The sequence below is a fragment of the Zootoca vivipara genome, chromosome Z1 (genome assembly GCF_965207765.1).
Source record: "Zootoca vivipara chromosome Z1, rZooViv2.hap1.1, whole genome shotgun sequence".
NCBI lineage: Eukaryota > Metazoa > Chordata > Lepidosauria > Squamata > Lacertidae > Zootoca > Zootoca vivipara.
The window spans coordinates 55,609,134-55,631,842 of NC_142583.1; the positions used below are offsets into that span (position 1 = coordinate 55,609,134).

A 22,709-nucleotide genomic window follows, 5' to 3' on the forward strand; every position below is an offset into this window, starting at 1 on the left:
ACAGTGTCTTTCTGCTCTTATGAGTTGCCCAAAATGCAAGTTTGATCAAGATGGTGATGGGATAGTGTATATTGAAACAACTACTGTTTATGAGAAAAAATGTTCTGCAGAAGACTTCTGTAAATGCTGTACATACTAATTATACATGGTACACTAAATATACCATGAAGAATTAGAACTCTGGCCAAAGGACACTGTTGTCAGCTGTCTCACTGCTTACCCAGGAATTTGCAGAAGAGATGATGAGCTATCAATTAACTTCATGGCCAACCTCCCTGTTCTGCCTTCGCCCTCTCCCATAGTTGCCCCCAGCATGTCCCAGCTGTCTCTACTAACACCTCCTAGTCCATGGCCAGCACTGCCGCCTCTGTTGCATTATGGAAAGTGCCCACCTGTGCTACGCCCACCTCACTTGCTTCCCCCCTCCCCAATTGACTCCTGCATTAGCTGTCAATATTACCATTGGGATCATAAACAACAATGAGAGACCAACTGACCCCAGGTACTAGCCCGACATGAAAGAGGTAGCTGGGTTTCCCCCCCTCCTCTCCCTTGACCAGCATCCTGGGGTTGGATGGTTTCATTGCTCCCTTTTCAGCCTTGCTGGGATCTGCTTCCCTAGCCTCTTCTCTGCACGTACCATGGTAGCAAAGCAAGACCCCCTGCAGCCAGCAGGATTGAACTGTCTGCTCATCAGCTGGTTGTTATGTTGTCACATGATTGACAGGTGGTGGGGCTTTCCACCTGTTAAATGCACGGCTTTGCAAGTCTCCTGCCCCCTCCTCTTTTAAGCTCTCGGCCTCAGAATTTCATTTCTTATTTATTTCATAAAAATTACACACCACTGGATTGTAGCAGTTTAGGGGGGGACATAAAAGAAGAAAAGAATCACAAAGAAAAAGTAACAACAATAGTTCAAGACTTTCAAAAAGTTAACAATAAATTAAAAATTGATCAAAATAGAATTTACCTGAAAAACTGCCTTCCACTCCATTGCTTGATAAAGGCATTATGACCAGCAAATGGAAACTGCTTAGTTTTGCCATGTCCTGATGATTATCGGCCCATGGTAACACCAAGATTTGCTTTTTTACCGATGACACTAGTGTTGTGGAATAATGAGAAGCCCCATCAGTATTGGCATTCCACCAATGGAGATTTTAAAAATTCCTCCAGCTCCTGAAGTCACATGTATTTAGGGGGTCATTCCCATGAACTTCTGATCTTACTTTTTGAACTATTTTTAAAAATGTTTTGATAGTGGTGAATTTTAATTGACTTGCTTTGTTTTAATTAATTTTAAACATTTTAATGGATTTTAATTAAGACTATTTTAATGCTCTGATAAGTTGTTTTTGTGAATTTTAATTTTGCATGGATGTTATAATTGATCTTATGCACCCACAAATGCCATCTGGTCAAGTTAAGCAGGGGCTCTGTAAATCTGCAAGATTATGTCACATTTTTATGATGGACATTATGGTAGAGTAGTGGAGGAGGCCTAGTTCCTAGGCAATGCCTAGTTCCAGTACTGAATACAATAATTTCACAGTGATGCTTACAATATCCAGAAACAGCTATCCAAAATGTGGCTGTCTTATAGTTCTAATGTCTTGTTATTACCTAATTTCAATTAGGTATTCTTAGGTTTTCATTACTGGAACCTTAAAAATGTGAGTGGCTTATAAATGCTGACAAGACTCTTAACTAGGAGGCGTCACTGTTAAAAAATAATAATAATGATTGAGCATGTTGGCTATAAATAGATGAGACATTTTACTCATTTACCAATGAAAGTCATTTAATAATTCCACGCTGAGTCCCCTTTCAACAAATTTAATGAAAACCAGCATGATATTGTGGCAGCTTCTATTGGATTTTTCTGCCATTTTCGTATGCTTCGTGGTGTGAGTGATTAAAATAGCATCTACTAAACTAGTATTAAAGGCTCTCCATCTTCCACATGTCTCACGAACTGACATGGACCTTTAGAGACTTTTCCTCCTCCTCTCCTGAAGGGTGTCCTTGTTTTTCTTTTCATTACCTGGGCACTAAAAATGGTTAAACAAGGAGTTTTAGGGCACTCTTCCCTCCTCATTCCAAGAACCAGTGTGAAGCTATTTTGAGGCAATCCTAGCAGGAAGTAATGAGCTGATTTTCAGCCTACTGTGAAACTTTATTAATCTGAAGAGACCATTCTGAAATCCACTTGAGCTCTGGAGTAACAGAGCCCTGTGGCCATGCCATTATTTATTGGTCTTCTTGGATGCTTTAAGCTATGAAATGCCACTTTCACTTCTTGAATATCTTTTTATTGTTTTGCTTTCATCCTTTTATGTCTTATAGAGATATTAATAAGGTTGCATTGCACCCAGGATAAAAGGCGAAATATTTGCTTTCACTTCTTGAATATATATTTTCCGGCATTTGGAGATATCATAGCTACATCAAAAGCATTGATTGAATATGAAACAGCTTTATGTTGAGTTGCTTACAAGAGTTGTGTCCAGTATGTCTATGTAACTATCCCACAAATGCAAGGATTTACGTTTGCGCTATGGGACTCTCCACCCAGCCCCCCATGTTTACACTATGGGACTTCCTCTCTCCACCACATCCATGCATACTGCACCTTCTCCAAATCTGGGAACCCCCAGAGCATTTTTAGGGGACATGGGAGGACGAGAGGGGAGAAACCCTGTTGTGCTATAAATCTTTATGCTTTATGCTACTTAGTCTTGCATTGGATACAAACCAAAATCACTGCATCCTGTTTTTTAAATGTTGTTTCCACTTTTCCAACCTGGTGTCCTCTAGATGATGTTGGACTACAACTCCCATTAGCCCTGTATAGGCACTCTGTGCATAGTGTTGCAGCCAGAGAAGAAACTCAATCCATCAAGGGCTCTCTCCTTTACAAAAATGCTTTATCCCATATGAAAGCTGACAATACTATGCCAGTAGATGTTTCAACTTCATCAAGTATTTTCCCCCTTTAGCAGATGGGACCGTACTGTGCATCCGTAGAGAGCTATACCTCAATAGAGATGTCCTTTGGGTGAAATAAATGCTAACTTGTCCATTAATAAGCCGTTGATCCCGCAGTTGTTTATATTGATAGATGTGTCACACCGGCCTCTGATTGCTGATTTAGGGAGCCCTGGCTGTCATCAAGGGAAATCCCTGTTTTGTTCCAGATTTTAGGCAACATAAATCAAATCAGTCAGATGTCATTAAATGCCCACAACACAAATAAGTTTTAACTGTAGGTGACAATAAATGGTTCTACAGAGACGCCTGTTATATATTCCAAGGAGTTGTCACCTGACAGCTTTTACTACTTGTGCCTTGGTTTTTGATAAACGATTCAGCCTTGATAAAAACTAATTTTCAGATACTGTACTTCATGACAGGGCTCTGCCCAGCATCTTCCCCAGCAGCAGCTCTCAGCTAGCTCAGGCATGCGAGCTCAGAAGCAGAACGCTGCTGTTAAAATATATGTGGCTGTCTGTATGCTGCAGCCTTTGATGAGTTCTTCTGTGGATAGGAAAGTGACTCATCTGAGGACTTGGGGCAGTTGATTGGAAGGATCCCAAGTGCTCCCTGCAACAAGAGCCAAAGAGTAACACAGAAGTGGTAGACTCTTGTAATGCATAATCCTAGGACCCATCCCCACCAAAGTATCTCAGCTTGGAGGAAATACATATTGTGTATGAATGTAAGACTGGATTGAAGGAAGGAGAGGTCAGCTCCCATGTAACTACCTAATTTGGAAAACAAGTCTGCCCAGCTTGTAATGCTTGAGTGTATTTATGAATACAATACTTTTTAATCTTGGCAATTAAAACATTTTAATCTTGGATTCAAATATCAAAAGCTTTCTATCGGGTAATGCTGATTTCCCAGCTGTGATCCTATCTAGAAAGGACAGACCTTGCCTTTGTGACTCTAGCGCAGGGGTGGGTAAACTTCTTTTGTTCAAGAGCCATATTCACTCTTGGCCAGCCTGCCACAGGCTGCAAGCCAATGGGCAATGTGGCCAAAAGTGAGTTTGGTCACTCCACACTTTCTTGTGCCTGCACACACAGAGGCACACAACCTGCCCCCCCCCCCAAAGCTGATCCATGTCCATGCTGTTGGGGATAAGATGGTCAGAGCATATGAATGGATTGCACTGGCTCTCATTTCCAGGCCTAATTTAGTAAGAAGCTGGTGTTAACCTATAAAGCAGAAATGAGGGGCCTGTGGTCCTCCACATGTGGTGGGATTCCAGCTCCCATCAGCCCTACTCAAGATGGCCAGTGGTCAAGGATGATGGGGGTTGGACTCCAGTAATATCTGGAGGGCCACAGTTTCCCCATTCCGTTCTAAAGCTACCTAAAAAATGGCTTGAAACTCACCCTCTCTTTTCAATTGCTTGCTGGTATAGTCTGTTAGGTGGTTGTTAGAAAAACACTGGGGCCTCCTAATTTGAATAGTAGAATGTCTGGCATCTGGTGGATGGGGGGCTTTTGTTTTCTGCTCCAGAATTGGCCCCTCACTTGTGTTCAGTTAAGTTCAGTTAGAGAGACTGAAATATACTCTGAGTCGAGAGTGAATTTCATGTTCTTTATTCAGCTTGTAGTAGCAATAGAGGGAGAAGAGAAGAATGGCTCTTTCCCCAAAAATGTCTGCTTATATACATTATTTACACAATGGGCCTTCCATGATTGGCTACTTCAGGGCTGCACCTGTGGGCCAATCAGGTTGCGGATTGACTTCTGCCAGCAGCCTGATTGGCTTCTACTGCAGACCAATCAGACTGCTGCATTCTGGATCCTATTGTTCTAGGATTCAGCTCAGTACATAACCGAGACCAACTGTCAATCTTGCCTCATGACATTGTTTTAGTTTCTCTCGGGCAGTACGTTATTGTGTTACAATTTTCTTTTATTATTAAAGCTTTGTTTGACATGTACATGAGCTGCTTACTTTGCTGGGAAAAAAAGAAACTGCTGAATAATGGTGGAATATCCTAAACTTGGGTGAGTGAGGGGATATTGCCAGTCTGACAGGAGAATTGATTTTTTAAATCACCCCACCCTCTACAACAGTTTGTTAGGTATAATTAAGAGGGCCCTTGTAAGCGTGACCCCATGATTGTGTGTAGATGGCAGCTTCTTTTCCAGCTTTTAAACAGGCACTGGAAATGCATTTATTTTGGAGAGGCTTTGGGTGAATATGCTGTCACATAATAGAATCTTAAATGGCTGAAGGATTTTTAAAGTTTGGCTGGTTTCAAATTAGTTTTGCTAAGCGGGAGTGTTTTAGGCCTTTCATTTTATTTGGTTGCTTTTATAACTTGTATTAATTCATTCTAGGGTGGCATTCAATGCTAGTCTTACTCAGAGTAGACCTACTGAAGTTAATTGATGTGACTAACTTAGGTTCATTAATTTTGATGCGTCTTCTCTGAGTAGCACTTAAATTAGTTTACATTTTGTATATTTTACCATTTAATAAAAGCTGCTTTAGGAAGGCAGTACCCTAAAAAAGAAGGTAAATAAACACACATTTGAAGCATAGGTTAAAAATAGAATAGGTTTTTATATTTTATTGGTTGTATCCTACTCAGAGTGGGGTAGGCAAGCCTATTAATTTCACTAGTTGTACTCTGACTAGGACTAGTATTGGATATAACCCTTTGTGAGCATTTTTGCAAAGTTTTCAGCACCCAAATAATTTGCTTACCCAGTTGGAACTTCAGTCTAATATGGATTCTGTTGGCCTCCGGCAGAGCAAAATATTAAAGGAAGATACTCATTTATTTGAGAAAAAGCAAGATCATTTGATATAGTTACCTTTTGCTTTCATGACTCTTCTCTGGAAGTCATGGCCTAGAGAGAATATTGTTAAATTACTTCTGCTGTAATTACATTCTGAGAGCTACCTCCGTGGATTTATTTTCTTTATACCGGGAGAGACAGTTTTAGGAAAATCGGAACAATACTTAATTTCTTTCTAGGTGCAGTTTCATGGGAATTTGTCCTCAAAACATTGACATAATAATTGAATGTGAAGGCTCCCTGAACATCAGTCTCTTTCATAGTCCTGTGCTGCTCAGCCATGGCAGGGCTCAGTGGCGGGAGAGGCCAGCCAACCAGCCCAGGTCTCAGGGAGGTACGTGCCTAGAGGCAGAATCCGATTGCAAGGTTCAGTCCAGTCCTAAGGTCAGGAGTATCTCAGTTCATGTAGTCAGACAGTCTGGGGGTCAAGAAAGCCAAGAGTCCAAGATCCTGAGAAACAAGAAGCAGCAAGGTCTGGCCAGGAACAACAGGTGCTTTTTTATAGCAACTGACTGAGGCTGGAAACCCTGCTTAAGAAAACTGGAGCCAGCTGGTTCACACCAGGAGCAAGAAGGCTGATCAGGAGCAGGTAGAGTCACTGCCTTCTGCTCCTTCAGGGTGCTGCTTGGCAGGTGAAACCGATTCCTGGCCCATGACAGTGTTCTTTCCTTCCCCATAAAATATCACAAATTATTTTTATGTCTCCTGTAAGTTTGGGTATTGCATTACTTGGGCTTCTCATTATAGAAGAGAGGCAAAGACCTGGTGCATGAATAGATCTTCTTACTACCTTCATTCTCTGGGGACTCTCTAAAGTAGCATTTGCTGTGGCATAAGGAAATCAGCCTTGAGTGCTCCCTGGAAGGACAGATCGTGAAGCTGAGGCTCCAATACTTTGGCCACCTCATGAGAAGAGAAGAATCCTTGGAAAAGACCCTGATGTTGGGAAAGATTGAGGGCACTAGGAGAAGGGGACGTCAGAGGACAAGATGGTTGGACAGTGTTCTCGAAGCTACGAACAAGAGTTTGACCAAACTGCGGGAGGCAGTGCAAGACAGGAGTGCCTGGCGTGCTATGGTCCATGGGGTCACGAAGAGTCGGACATGACTAAATGACTAAACAACAACAAGGGGATGCAGCCAGAAAGGGAACTTGGCTTCCCCCCTTTTACACATGGAGAAATATTTGTCCATTGGCCTCTCTTGGATCCTGAACATGACTTTCAAAATGCAAGACAGTTTTTTTTTAAAAGCACACACAGTTAAGTACTGGTCTTCTTAATACCTCTCAGTCAAGTTTTTGTTGAAGGAATGCCAACTTGCTCACATGCATAACTGAATGCAAAGTTGGCAGCTGAATTCTCTACTTCCCATAATATTGGTGTGCTTAATGACTTCAAAATTTGAGGGGTGCATAAAAATTCTGTGGTTCTCATTGTGCACCTTTTAATATTACAAATATGAAGTGCAGTAAGATGTCCACGAGGAGCTAGATACCTTTTCCTAGGGGAGGTAGATACCACTTCTTTTTTTATCCTAGTTCAGTTGTTTGTCTAGGCTGAGTCCATTTAGATAGTACAAGCAGCCAGTAAAGTGGACATATTTGTGCATCTGTCACTTCCCAACTGTCAGGGATAGGCAGGAGTTCAGAGGGTGGGTAGAGGAGGCAGGGGGATGGTCCAGGGCAGGGGTCAGCAACCTTTTTCAGCCGCTCTACCGTCCCTCAGACCATGCGGTAGGCCGGACTATATTTTGAAGGGAAAAAAATGAACGAATTCCTATGATTCTACTCATGTAAAAACACGCTGATTCCCGGACCGTCCGCGAGCTGTATTGAGAAGGCGATTGGGCCGCATCCGGCCCATGGGCCTGAGGTTGCCTACCCCTGGTCCAGGGGAAGGAGCCAGTAATTTGTGGGGTTCTGTGTCACACATGTGGCAGGAGGAAGAGGAAGGGGTTGGGCAGTCAGATGGAGGAAAAGTTACAGGGAGGTGCAGAGGTCAAAGACTAAGCCGCTTCTGGCGAACCAGAGCAGCGCACGGAAATGCCGTTTACCTTCCCGCCGGAGTGGTACCTATTTATCTACTTGCACTTTGACGTGCTTTTGAACTGCTAGGTTGGCAGGAGCAATGGGAGCTCACCCCGTTGTGGGGATTTGAACCGCCGAGCACAGGAGAAGTAGCTGGTTGCTTGTGTGCATCAGTTGAGGGGGTTTAAATGTGCTGATGGAGCCATGGTGGTGTTGTGTTGTTGCTCCAGCTGTTTGAGCCACAGCACAGGTTTGAAGGAGATGCCTAGCTAGCTGTTTAGCAGAAGCAGTGCATGTGACTTTTCCACCTTAGGAGCTGATGTAATTGAGTGCTGTGTCAATAAATAACTAAACTTCTAATCGCGTGTCCTCATTGTGGGGCTGAGGGTATTTGGGACACTGTGTTGACTTGACACGTCAGCACAGGATATAGAACTCCTTCTGCGGAAATAAAATTTATTAAATGTGTTAATATGAATGGAAGTCAAGAACACTGTAGCTGTTGATATGAGACTAAGAGCAGGAGTCAATGTAATTGGGTTAATCAAGATTTTGGAAGCAGGAATAAATAGGAACTTTGCACCCCGAAACCCAGCACACAGGAAGTCACACAAATTGTAGAACTGGCTTTATAATTGATATATGGATGCGGATTGTAATTTGACATTGATAAAATGTGGCTGTTATTGGACTTCAGTAATTGAAAATTAATAAAAATCATTTAACAAAAAAAAAAAGACTTGACATGTCAGCATAGGATCAGGGCTCATAATTATTTTTATTTATGATTGCCTCCTTAAGGGCTGTAAAACATGCTGTGTGACCTACTCTAGCTATGGTGTCCAGCAAATGTTTTATTTTTTATAATACTAGGGGATATGAAGTATTTTTCCTCGTTTTTGAAGTACTCACAATAGCAAGTTAGAGAAGTTGTATAACAGACCAACTTTCAAAACATATAGTATGTAGGTGTATCATTTTCATTTATATTTGTAAAACTGAAGTAGATGGACTAGTACACTCTAAAGTTCTCAGTAATTTTCTTTTTGAATACAGAGGCATGTGTGTGTTTAATATATTAAAAAAAATAAGACTGCCATTCCTAAATTTGGATGTAAGCAACCTTGACGGTGAAATTTCAAAACTTGTTGTTAATAATATTTTATAATAAAATTATCATCAGAATTTTTACATTTACTTTTGATATATGAAGCTGTAGATTCACAATGACTGTGATCCAGACATTTAAAAATTATTCAATGAATAATGCAAAACACAATTTAGTGTAATCCTATAAAGTATATGAAAAAATTAAAAATAACTTTTGATCATGACAGTTCTTCAATAGTATTAATGAATGATAGACTCCTTTATAAAGTGTCTCATCTTTTTATGTCTGATATAGATATTAGTAAGATTACATTGCAGCCAGAATAAAATTGAATTACAATTACATGTCAGTCTCTGTGCATTTCAGTATCTGAAACAGAGTTCAAAACCTACAAGGAGTATGATTGGATTTTTAAAGAACTGTATGGGAGATTTTTAAAAACATTTTAATACAAAGCACTTGTCATCTGAACAGTTAGCTGATCTCGGATGCACATCTGACTTGAAATATGCAGAGTTCCTGGATGTTGGTGAAGTATCTTTTCTGTATGGTTATGTGAAATATAAGGTGATAATGAGACTTGGAACCTATGAAGGTGGGGATGTGATGATGGAAATAGTTTTAACCCAAAGCAAGGTTCCTAGTTGCTCAGACCAGAGAGTAAGCCTGATCTATAACTTTTTTCAAGGGCTATGAAATATCACCCGATCTTCTCCAGCCTACTTGTGCAAGAAGGCTTCTGTGGTTGATGTGCCTGACTCTCCTGTACTTAGAGCCGTAGCTACGTAGGTGATCTTGTGCCCTTGGCAGAAGTGTCCAGATTGCACCCCCTAGACACGCACAAATTGGCTCTTCTTTCTGCCTCTCCGCCCCACCCCCACCTTGTACCCATTCAATTCCTCTTGCACTTCACCTTGTAATGAATTCTTTTTTGTAATGAATTCTTATTGAAGGAGGCCAAAACAGAAAGAAGACACCAAGATGGGGAAGGCTGACCTAGATAAGCGTCTCCCCACTTACGCGTGGGTTACGTTCTGGGCCCCAGCGTGCAGAAGTGAAGTCGCATAAAGTGGGGAGCACTCCACTTTAATAGGGCAGAGGGCATGGGAGCCAACTCCTCGAGGCCAAGGTTCCTTTGCCCCCCCCAAAAAATATTTGAGGAGCTTCTCCCCCTCCCCCAGGTAATGGGCGTTGCCATTCAGATAGTGTCCGTGTGCTCCGTCTCAATTATACAGGGTGGTGCTTACTTGCCCCCCCTATATTTTATTCATATTGGCACCCTTGAAGGAATGTGTGCGAGAGGAAAGAGGGAAGTGACTGGAGTAGGCAGGCTTTGAAGTTGGCCTTCCTCCTCCTGTGCCCAGAGAGGCAGGGGCAGTGAGGTGGACCTTCCCGACCCTGACCCCAAGCAAGGTCCGGGAAAGGCAGAGCCTGCGGATCATGGCCAAACAGGATGGGGCGCCGGAGCACGCACAAGTTCCCTTGCCAGGCTTCCCAGCCAGCCCAGTCGCAGCACCCGGCTGCCAGGACGGCCAAGGGGCGAGGGGAGCAGCCGGGAACAAGTGCTGCCCAGTGTGCCCTCTTCCCCACCCTGCCTGGGCTGTGGGCAGGAAGCGCTGGCTGTACAGGGCGCCTGGTGGAGCGTCCCGGCAGCTGATTTTGCGACCCCCCCCAGGCCTGCACCTCCAGCGGGGGCCCATCTCACCACCCCCTAGCTACGGCCCTGCCTGTACTTCTTTACTTTGGCCAAAACTGGTGGGAGGTGCACAGCTTAAATCCCCACCTTATACCCTTTTGATCAGTTCAGGTTGTTGGAGTCCTGACAAATGGTTGGAAATGAGTCAGTGTCAAAGATTGTGGACTACAAACCAAAGTATTCAGACTAACCATCATAGGGAAAGGGGTAAGGAAGAGGGAGGGAGACAGAAAGCTATAGTCATACCCTGACTTTAGGTTGCAAACGACAGCAAAACGACAGCCTTTGGGCAGACAAGAAGAATTTGGCTTTGCCCCGTTTGACTCTGAGAATAAATGAAGGTATTTGCAATTTTCCAGTAAAGTGTGGTTCATTTCAGAGTCAAAACAAAATGAACAGGGATTTTGCGTTCCAGCCTCTGTTTTCGAGCTCCCTAAATAGTAGAGGTGAGTGTGGAATGCTTCAGTGCAATCAAAGATGAAGGCTGCTGGTCTCACCTGGCAATCTCACGTGGGAGAAAATTCCTTTAATATTCCAATTATGGTGATTAATTAAAGCTTCCAGATGAAGCGAAACTTGTTCATTAACCCCCCCTAAGGTGTGTAGAAAAAATGTTCACACTACTGCAACAGAGTGGCTCTCACATAATGCCCCAGTGTGCTTCCATAAATCAGGAAAACAGCTGCCCAAATAATGTCAAGTGTCAGTAAAAAGCTGAAGTAGAATGGGCCCACAAATACAGCGACAGAAAATTGGAGGATGCATGAGTGAAAGGGACAAAAGAGCAGCAAGGCAAAGCAAGAAGCAAAACTTGGACCCCTTTTGACTGGCAGGTGTTCTCATTTTTGTTTCTTGTTGTTTATCACAATGTGATAACGAGGGGGGTGGAATGAAAGCTGCATCATCTTCAGATGCCTTTTAGTCATTGGATAAGGTACTCCAGAGAAGTGAACATGAAAAATTGTGTGCAGTGTTGTCTCTTCAATTTTGGTTCCCATTGTGCTGTCCAAACTTTCCATTTTGCCCATAATTCCCCCTTCTTAATGCTATTGAAATCCTTGAACTGAAGCTTATGTAACCGAGCACAGGATTATAGATCAAATTTATATGCAAGTAGGAGACCTGAAATCGAGGTGTGACTGAGAACATTAATGGACTTAGGTTGTATTTGCATCTTTGGTTACCCTGTTTGATGGAAGAGAAGCTATATAATCAAGCTCTTAGAAAACGGGCTCTCAGAAAATGTTATAACTATGCTACATAGAATCTTTCCACATATAACTTGGTTTTGGCTTCTTGTTTACATTATGAATAACAGGGTAGCTAACCATTTTTGGCCTGTTGCCTGCATTGCATTCTAGTTATGCAATGCTCTAAGGTGCTCAATCATGCACCATACCTACATCCCCATGGGCAGACTACAAACCCACATGCTGATCCAGTGCTGGATCCTCCTCCACTTTCCAGATGGGTGATTGATGGAAAGGTTTCAATCTCTCCCCTGCTTAGGGCTGGGCTTGTAGTCTCTGATGTTTAATCTCACAAGCATGGGGAGGGAGAAATTTGTATCCCACCCCTGGCACACTGACTTGAGTGCAAAATTGAGATGCAGGTTGATCCCTCCTCCTGCAAAAGCTGTACACCAGTGAGATCCATCCTCCTTTCTTCCCATGGAGAGGCTCATGCAGCCATCATGTTACAAAAGGATGATAATGACAGACATTAGCGGCCGCCTAGACCACATAACACCGGTCCTGAAAGACCTACATTGGCTCCCAGTACGTTTCCGAGCACAATTCAAAGTGCTGGTGCTGACCTTTAAAGCCCTAAATGGCCTCGGTCCAGTATACCTGAAGGAGCGTCTCCACCCCCATCGTTCTGCCCGGACACTGAGGTCCAGCGCCGAGGGCCTTCTGGCAGTTCCCTTGCTATGAGAAGCCAAGTTACAGGGAACCAGGCAGAGGGCCTTCTCGGTAGTGGCACCCACCCTGTGGAATGCCCTCCCACCAGAGGTCAAAGAGAACAACAATTACCAGGCCTTGAGAAGGCATCTCACGGCAGCCCTGTTTAGGGAAGCTTTTAATGTTTGATGGATTTCTGTATTTTAATATTTTGCTGGAAGCTGCCCAGAGTGTCTGGGGGAACCCAGCCAGATGGGCGGGGTATAAATAATAAATTATTATTATTATTGTTATTATTATTATTATTATTATTTAACCTGAAAGCTGCTATGGCCTCTAGTTGGTCCATATCCACTATATCAGGCATCCCCAAACTGCGGCCCTCCAAATATTTTGGCCTACAAGTCCCATGATCCCTAGCTAAGAGGACCAGTGGTCAGGGATGATGGGAATTGTAGTCCAAAACATCTGGAGGGCCGAAGTTTGGGGATGCCTGCACTATATGGTATCAAATGACCTAAAGTAGTAATGGGGTCCACCAAATGTGTTGAACTGCAACTCACATCATCCTTGATCATTGGCAATGCTGCCTGGGGCTCTTGAAAGGCAGAGTCCAACAATATCTGAAGGGCCCTTATCTAAGCAAAGCCTAGTTTGCTAATTTATAGCTTTTTCAAGGTAGATTATTTCTTTGTTGACTCCGGGGATCATCATGTGAAGTGTGAGGATATTGGTCTGATCTTTTAACATATTTTCTCCTGACCCCATCTTTTCTCCTTTTACTATGTCACATCAGTGATTATGTTTTGCTGCTCAACAGAAGAGCTGAGATTGTGATTTCACAAAGAACAGGACCTTATCAGAATGCAGGCATTTGGAAATAAAAATATCATTGTGCATCAATGTCCCAAGTAAAGACATTCTCAAAGCAGTGTAAAATGAAACTGAATGGTTGGCTTTTCCGATGGAAGCCTTTGCTGCATTTACAATTTTAAGTCCTTTTGCTTGCGACATTTGATACTTAACCAAGAATTATTGTTGTCATTATTAATACTAATGTTTCTTTGATGTTGATTAAAAATATTAATATAGCAAGTTAGCAGAAAGGGTTTATACATGATGGAAGAGTAAATGTTTTAGCTTAATTGGAAACTATTAAATTTGAAGTAAACAGGTTCATCTTGGATAATAAATTAGCACTCTTCAATTGGAATGAAGCGAGAACGGTTAAGAATTGCTGAATAAGGAAATACATTATCACTTCACACTCCGTATATAAATGTAAATAATCATCTGGCTGCACATTTTTTTATAAGCACAATTCCTAATGTTAGATTGAGGCTCTTGCTTGCTGTGCTGTTGCATTTGTTACAGAAAGAAATGGGTACTTGGTGGTGTTTGATGGATTTTCCCTTCCCCCATTGTATTTCATGTACCTGTCCTTTTTTGTAGCAATTATGCTAGTAGTAAGACTCTTAAATATGCTAGTTGTAAGACTCTAAAAATGTAGAACTTGAATGGGCAACATGATCAAGGTTGTAGTTAGAAATTCCATTGATGGTGCTAGGTAAATACTTCAATTAATAAAGACACACACACACACACACACACACACACAAACAAACGACACACACATTTTTGGTAGATTTAATAACTGAGTGGTGCTGAGGCCTGGGAGGACTTGACCTTTGAGAAATTTCTCTTCCAGATCTACCCTTCAGTTCCTTCTCAGTAGGTAGACTTGTTGTCTGTCTACAGGTAGACATCGCTTCCAGACAGAAAGAGGAAAACCAAATATATATAGAACAAATACAAAGCCAACAAGTTCTGCATTTGAAAAGTACTGGAAACACAGAAATCCTAGAACACCTCCCTGCCACATACATTAAAGTACCCCAGATGGGTGGGGTATAAATAAATAAATAATAAGAATAAATTTTTATTTATACCCCGCCCTCCCCAGCCAAAGCCAGGCTCAGAGCGGCTAACACCAAATATAAAACAACTGATTAAAATACAACTCAACAACAAGACTACGTGCATCAAAATTAAATTAAAAATGCATTAAAAACGCAACCTCATATAAAAGGGAAAAAGAAAGGGAAAATGGGGGAGGGAATCAGGTTGGCTCCAGGCCAAATGCCAGGCGGAACAACTCTGTCTTACAGGCCTTGCGGAAAGAAATCAGGTCCCGCAGGGCCCTGGTCTCAGGAGACAGAGCGTTCCACCAGGTCGGGGCCAGTGTTGAGAAGGCCCTGGTTCTAGTAGAGGCTAATCTATGGTATTACCGGGACGTCTAAGGTATTACTGTTTATGAACCTTAAGGTCCTCCGCGGGGCATACCGGGAGAGACGGTCCCCTAAGTACGAGGGTCCTAGGCCGTAAAGGGCTTTAAAGGCCAAAACCAGCACCTTAAATCTGACCCTGTACTCCACTGGAAGCCAGTGCAGCTGGAAAAGCACTGGGTGAATATGCTCCCATGGCAGGGACCCCGTGAGGAGCCTCGCTGCAGCATTTTGCACCCGCTGGAGTTTCTGGGACAGCTAATAATAATAATAATAATAATATAATAATAATAATAATAGTTATTATTAAACCAATAGAGTTAAAACACTAAAGGAAATATCAGTTTGCAGTTAAACAAGACAAATGCAGAGAAAAATCTAAATGAAAAGAGGCAACTGTCAGTAGCCATTTACAGGTGACTAAGAGGGAAAATGCTGCAATCAAAAGGACAACTCCAAAAATGGAGCTGTACAATTATGAAATTAAGCATTTCATTTTTGTATGTGTAATGTAACAGAGGGTGTTGATTACTGTTTTCATTGTTAACATAAGCAATAAAGGAAGGGGTGTCTTGCTGAAATAATTTTGTCTCACTTAGAGATCCTATGTAACACCCTCATTTTCTGCACCAACTTCTTCATGAAAGCAGTATTCCACACCTTGTGATACTGGTGTATCAAAGTGGTGCCACACAGATTGTTCCAGTATTTAGTCATGGTCCACCTGGCCACCACCAGCAGGTGAACAATCAGGTGTTGGTCTTCAGGGTCTGCATTTATGTCTACAAAGACATTTAAAAGCACTGGCTACAGATTCATAGTTGCATCTTGAGATGCAATTTTCTGAACCTCCTCGAAAGCAGGCTCTCTGAATTTCCCTAAACATACCCCCAACACATCAGGATAACAATACTGGACTATATTTCATAGTTGTCATATATAACTCTGACTCATCCCTCCCACCAGCAAAATGACCAAAGCAACACTGAGATACTTAGCAGGGCTTATGTAATTGATGCACTCTGCCACAGCCTTAATAATAATGGACTTTATCTGCATGGGCAGGGTAATTTTTAAAATGTTTATAACCTCGAGCGAGGAGGGGGGGGGAATTCACCCTCCAGGAAATAAAACATTTTGTTCCCAGCATTTGTTTTTGGATGGACACACAGCTACACTAAATCCTAGATATCTGAATTTTGTTTTGGACAGCAACCACTTCTCTGCCAGGGAAGATCAACATTAAAGAAAGCCTTAAAATGAGCCAGGAAGTTCATGGGTGTGCCACTGTAAACTTTCTTTTTTGTCTAATTAGCTAGATCAGTTCTCTTAAGTGTAAGTCATAGCGGTGACTCAATTCATTGACTAAAACCACTGAAGCTAATTTCTCACAAAACTAAATGAGCAGAACAGTACCTGCATATTTCGTTTCTTAACTTGAGTTGAAGGAGGGCTGGCATATATAGCAAAAAACTCTGTTTCCTAAGAGTGGAAAGAATTATATAATCCCTGTTACTTGCAGTTCGTGTCCTCAATGCTTATTGCTAATTATCCAGTGTGAATGTTGCATGTATACGGTAACTAGTCTGAAGTATTCAAAAGGCGGTAGACGAGCAATTCACAGGTAAATTGTTGATAAAACTGCGGTCCCTCTACCTCCCTGATACACCAGGATGTGGTGTGACTGACATGACACTGCAAAAGAGAAATAGCTTTCGTCTCGCTGCACAGATGTGACATTAAGGTTTAGACTACTGTTTCTCAACCTTTTTCCGACCGTGGCCCCCTTCCGACCTTGTTTCCTTTCTGTGCCCCACCCCTTTCCTACTGGTAGAAAGGTAGCTATTTAAATGTTTTGTTTGTAAATAGAACATATTTCATTTATAATTTTTATAATATATACAAAATACAGTCACATAAAAATGTGTATTTCTTGATCAGGGTGGCCATTGTGCTTGGTGACTAGAAACAAGCTTTTTTAATATTCAGTTCTATTGCTGTGAGGGATAACCGAGGATCAACTCTGTCCATTATGTTAAGGCAATTCTGCGTTAGGCTGAATAAATAACTCACACAACTGAAACCTGAGAACTGTATACCAAATACAAAGTAGGAAATGCCATGAAAAACAATTTTGCTTCCTCCCCAAACTGGAAACTTTTGAGATAGTGTACTCGTTATCCAACAATGGTCTGCAGCAACATACCTCCTTTCTCAGTAATGGTTGCACGACAAAACAGCTCCCCACGCCCCTTGTCTGTGACAAACAAGAAGCAGACAGCTTGGTGCATGCAGTGGTGGAGTGCAAAAGTGGGAGGGAGAAGGAAATAGAAGCGATGCTGCCGCAGAGTGCATGTGGTGATCCACCCACTAGGAAGCACAGTCACTTCACTCTACTTCTCTATTTCTCTATTTTCTATTTTTTCTCTGTTTTCTTCACTTCTCTGTTTTTCTTCTCTGTTTTCTTTACTTCTCACTTCCCTCTATGGCCCCCTCTCATGCCATGCCCCCCCCTTTACGCAATTTTCACCTATGCCCCCCTTGGAATATCCTGTGGGCCTCCTGGGGGCCATATGGCCCCCGGTTGGGAAACACTGGTTTAGACCACAATTTCAGTGCAGTTGCATGACTCCATTGGTGCTGGAGTTGTTGCATGTCATTCCATCGTAAACACATCATTGCTAGCACATCAGCTCATATGAACTAGGAGCTCGTTTTTAAGTTAGCAGATGAAGAAGAGTTTGGATTTGACATCCCGCTTTATCACTACCCAAAGGAGTCTCAAAGTGGCTAACATTCTCCTTTCCCTTCCTCCCCCACAACAAACACTCTGTGAGGTGAGTGGGGCTGAGAGACTACAAAGAAGTGTGGCTAGCCCAGGCATCCCCAAACTGGCCCTCCAGATGTTTTGGTCTACAACTCCCATGATCCCTAGCTAACAGGACCAGTGGTCAGGGATGATGGGATTGTAGTCCAAAACATCTGGAGGGCCGAAGTTTGGGGGTGCCTGAACTAGCCCAAGGTCACCCAGCAGCTGCATGTGGAGGAGCAGAGACACAAACCCGGTTCCCCAGATTACGAGTCTACCGCTCTTAACCACTACACCACATTGGTTCTCAGATGCCTTTTTGCAGCATGTGGTTTCTCTACAATGGACACAGAACTCGAGGCCAGAACACTAAGTGCTAAGCTGCTTCAACTGCTCTGGGATCTTTGGATAAAGGGCGTTATCTAACTCAAATGAATAAATAAAACAAATAACTGATGGTTTCTTCAATATTACAGGAAGCTCCACCACCAGGCTCCTATGATGTTCAAAAATCATTTGAGAAATCGCAGTGTAAAAGTGAATACATGGCTCCCCGAACTGCCACGGCTAAAAGGAAGCATACGTCTTTTCTCAGTGGCTCAATTAGGCCCTGTATATGTGAGGCCAAGAATGATATGCCAGGTAGGTCAATTGCATGTTTTCCACATATTTTTTCAAAACCATAACTGCAAAATATTGTAAGAGCAGGGAGATTGTGTATACTACTACTTTTTTAGGCCTTGTGAGATCTCTCTATTACCACTGGTCACTTTGCTTTTTAGATGGTTAATAAAGAGGCATCTTTCATCAACACAAGGATTAATCTGAATATTTGTGGTTGTTGTACACTTCTTCAGATGTCTGCAAACTTATTCTCCATGTTTGGAGAATAAGACTTTCCAGAATGGAATCTTTTGAGCAAAGTTGGGAACTGAGAAAAGGGAGATGAACTGGTGCTTTCTGGGAATTCAGCAGATAACTTTGTAAACTGTCAATGATATGAAAGGTATATGCTACTTTGTAAAGCGAGCTAGCCAAAAACATTAATTGGTATTTACTTATTTTGTTATATTTTATCCCACTTTTTAGCCAAAAGTTGGCTATTGAATATTGATGCCACATTACAATCTAACAATGAAAATTCAATACAGCAGTATCTTATTAATCTTGTAAAAGTGTACTCTTAGCTTGACTCTTTTTCCTTCACAAATACCTATTATAGTGTGTTAAATTCCCCCCCTAACGCAGGCTGTAGTACAATAGCTTGTATATTTCTTGATTGAAAACTAATTTGCAGGGACAAAATCTGGCTAGTAAGTCTGTCCTTCTTAATTTCATGTTGGCAGTTTTAGAAAACCACGAAACAATATTTTAAAGACTCTTTAAATCCTGCCTTACATTTGTGGCATTATAAAACCAGAGCTGTTGTAATTTGACACATCTAGTCAGGGGCTGGGGTGGGAGCATTGAATCTGAATCTGATTCTAGGCATACCCTCCTTCCCAACAAGTGCAGGGGAGGTCTTGTGTACAGGAGTGTACATGCAGCTGATGACGCCTGGATCCGGGCAGATTTATTCTTGGTGCTGTGAGACAACTGCATCACATAAAATTAAAGTACGGCAATTGTATCAGCAGATGTTCATTTGTGTTTCATTAAAATTATAGTAGCCTAATACAAAAAAAATCACTTTGTGCTAACTTAATGAAAGTATTATCAAATGATGTGGCTCTCATTATAAAGCAATATCTTCTCATAATTAAGTTTTCCTCTACAGTTTTGCAAATGGTTTTGTGAGTTACTCCCACATGAAACGGAGAACCAGTTGCTAACACAGGAAGCCGTAGTTGGCCAGAATCCAAGCGCTTGTTTGTTCTTATATGGCGGCTTGCGCCAGGGCAATTTTGGATTCCCTTCCCCATGGCAATTCTGTATTACAAAGCAAAATGCCCTTGGTTTCAGAAGCAGTTTGCTTTGTGGCACAAGGGGTTGCTGATAAAGCCACAATCCTGTATGCATTTACCTGAGAGTAAGCCCCTCTGAATTTAGCATGGTTTACTCCTAGATTCATTAGACAAGAGATACTTGAGCATCATCATTTTTGTTAACGCTTGGAATGCTCATTCACTCATTAGTTTAAAAAATACGGCCATGAAAAATATGTATTCATGTAAAAGCAGTGGAAGCAGTCCTGTATTCAGAATTAGCACAGCTTGCTTCCTGAACTCATCCATCACTATCTCTCCTACTGTATTTGGTAGGTGATATGAGTCTTGTGCGCCACAGACTACTTCTCATGTGTTTGATGTTTAACAAATAATTAGTAATAATGTGGAGCAGTGTACTCCACCATAATTCATTCATCGCGTTAGTTACAAAAGCTACTGTTTGAATCACTGTCCCAAACTCATTATGTTTCTTGGCACATTCTCACAGGAAATTACTTTAGGTAACAAATAGAATTTATCTTCAAAATTAATTGGACAGATCACATAAAGGTAGTTGTGTCCACTTTTTCCATGACTTCGCCCAGTACCTTTTTGTATAAAAGTTATTGTAGTGTGAAAACTAATTATTTCTTCTATTTGCTTGTTGGCTTGTAATATTACATTCCAAAATAGTTGGAAGTCTTTAAATCAAGCCTGAATTCTCAGGCTGGAAAAGTAAGAGTAAGCAGGTCAAATCCTACAGTTTTTGTGTTGTTGTTTAGTCGTTTAGTCGTGTCCGACTCTTCGTGACCCCATGGGCCATAGCACGCCAGGCACTCCTGTCTTGCACTGCCTCCCGCAGTTTGGTCAAACTCATGTTTGTAGCTTCGAGAACACTGTCCAACCATCTCGTCCTCTGTCGTCCCCTTCTCCTAGCCCTCAATCTTTCCCAACATCAGGGTCTTTTCCAAGACCCTGTACACAGTTTTTGTGTACTTCCCCCCTTTTTCTTCTCCCTGTTGCAGATGTATTCTCGGAAAATGTAGGACCAAAAACTGGGGGTTTCTGCTATTCATGAGAACAATGGCATAATGAAAGTAATGTTAAGCAAAATTAAGTTGCTCTTAAAATGGAAATTTTTAACCATGGCCAAAGTTCTGGGTTTATGGGGTTACTGATTGACACTAATTTCTTACTGTGTGGTAGTCATAAAATTTGATGTTGTAGTAATATATGCAGATATTGTTTAGATTTAAGCTGTTATCTTACAATTTTCTGTATTCATCTGCAGGTTAAATTAACTAAATCAGACACAGTCCTTGGTTTTCTGCTTCTTCTATGAGTAGTAGAATTATTATGAAAGCCATTAGTACATAGTGACTTAGCATAACTATCTGATAGTAGCTGATATAAAATAATAAAATTGAACTTTTTTTTACACCATATGCTGTGACTGTAGGCTTACTGAATATATTATATTTATCACCAGACCACAGCATCTTTCTGTTCCATATATTCATTTGAGAAAGAAATTATTGAGATACCAACATTTAAATTTGAATGTACCAGCGAGATGTTTTAAAATTTAAATCCAATTAGGGAGTTGCCAGGTATACTGTAAGGGGGAGAAGGAAATGAAATATGGAGAGTCAAAAGAATCAATGCAAACCGCATTTTAATCATAGAAGAAAGATGTCTGACACCCATGGCCTACAAACAAGGTTGTTAGATTCTTTTCCTTGCCAGACTTTGTTATTGCGTTCATCCAGTCAAGATTCTGTTGTCCCTTATGTCTCTTAAACTTCCATTGATTACATTTTATTTCAGTGTTGCTTATTTAAACATTGATTTCCATATGGAAACATGTAACACATTCTACAGAAAATGTAAAATCAAAACATAATTTGAATAAACATAGGAACTGCAGGTTACGATAGCTAAATGGCACACAATTAAATTATGTTGCTTCATGACGAAATGCCACAACTTGTGTTTGAGAAGGATCTATATTAATTCTGGGAAAAGGCAGTGCTATTTTTTGAGAAAAAGAGGTGCCAGAACTCACCATGCAACATCCCTCGTTCGCCTATAATGCCAATGGCACCCACCTAGGAGGTGCCCAAACTGAGTTCCTGTGAGTTCCAGCTGAAAAAAAGAGGCCTGGGCAAAGTAGTTTAATTCTCTCTTCTTTGTACAGTGGTACCTCAGTTTACAAACACAATTGGTTCCGGAAGTCTGTACTTAACCTGAAGCGTACTTAACCTGAAGCGAACTTTCCCATTGAAAGTAATGGAAAGTGGATTAATCTGTTCCAGACAGGTCCGCGGAGTACTTAAACTGAAAATACTCAAACCGAGGCGTACTTAAACCGAGGTATGACTGTAAATGAAAAAAAATGAGTAAATGAGGTTACAGCATTGTAATTTAAATATATTTATATTTCATATCTTCAGATTAAAATTAAGTTGTGAATGTGTAGGTAATAACTTTCTGTTTGTTAGCAGAGAATTTCCAGTTTTATAATAAATATATTGTCTCTTATTATAGAAAACATGAGCATTTCACAGTGTGCTGGTATAACAGCAGGCTTTCAAATAAAGACCAACCTCTCTCCTTTAAATTTCAAAAGAGTTGTATACCTAGCCTGAAGTGGTAGTAGGAAGTCTGCCATGGGATTTCTTTGAACTTACAGATCACCCAGTTTATATAGCTGTCTTGAAGTAGCAGTTAAAGTGAGATAGAAACTTGACTTATTGGTAGATTGAGCGAAACTACTATCTAAGCTTGCTGTAGCTGCATTCATTCAGGGAGGCTGCACTAACCCTGTGCTGAATGGCATTGTCTGTCTTCTGAAAAACAAGTTGGTATTGTGAAGATCCTATCAGATCTCACCTGACCTATGGGTACTTAACTGGAAGCTACATTTTTTAAAAAAAAACATTGTTGAGATCCAAAATGCAATCAGGATTCTTCTGGTGGGGAATTTGGTAGTGAACAGGCCAGAGTGAGAGTCCTACCTAGAGTAAGGTTACCAGATTTTTTTCAATGAATCTGGGGACACTTTTCAACATCGATGGATTTTGTCAGGGGACGGATTTGTAAATTTGGGAACTGTCCCCGGGAATT

General features: G+C 41.4%; 1 protein-coding gene across 2 annotated transcripts in view; it reads left to right on the plus strand.

Moving 5' to 3' along the window:
- Nucleotides 1–22,709, plus strand: part of STPG2 (sperm tail PG-rich repeat containing 2) — a 217,166-nt gene that overhangs the window by 54,141 nt on the left and 140,316 nt on the right. For both annotated transcript variants that reach the window (XM_060278456.2, XM_088660493.1), the window contains one exon: nucleotides 18,132–18,297. In XM_060278456.2, the coding sequence (XP_060134439.2) occupies nucleotides 18,132–18,297 (166 nt within the window). The remainder of the gene's footprint in view (nucleotides 1–18,131; nucleotides 18,298–22,709) is intronic.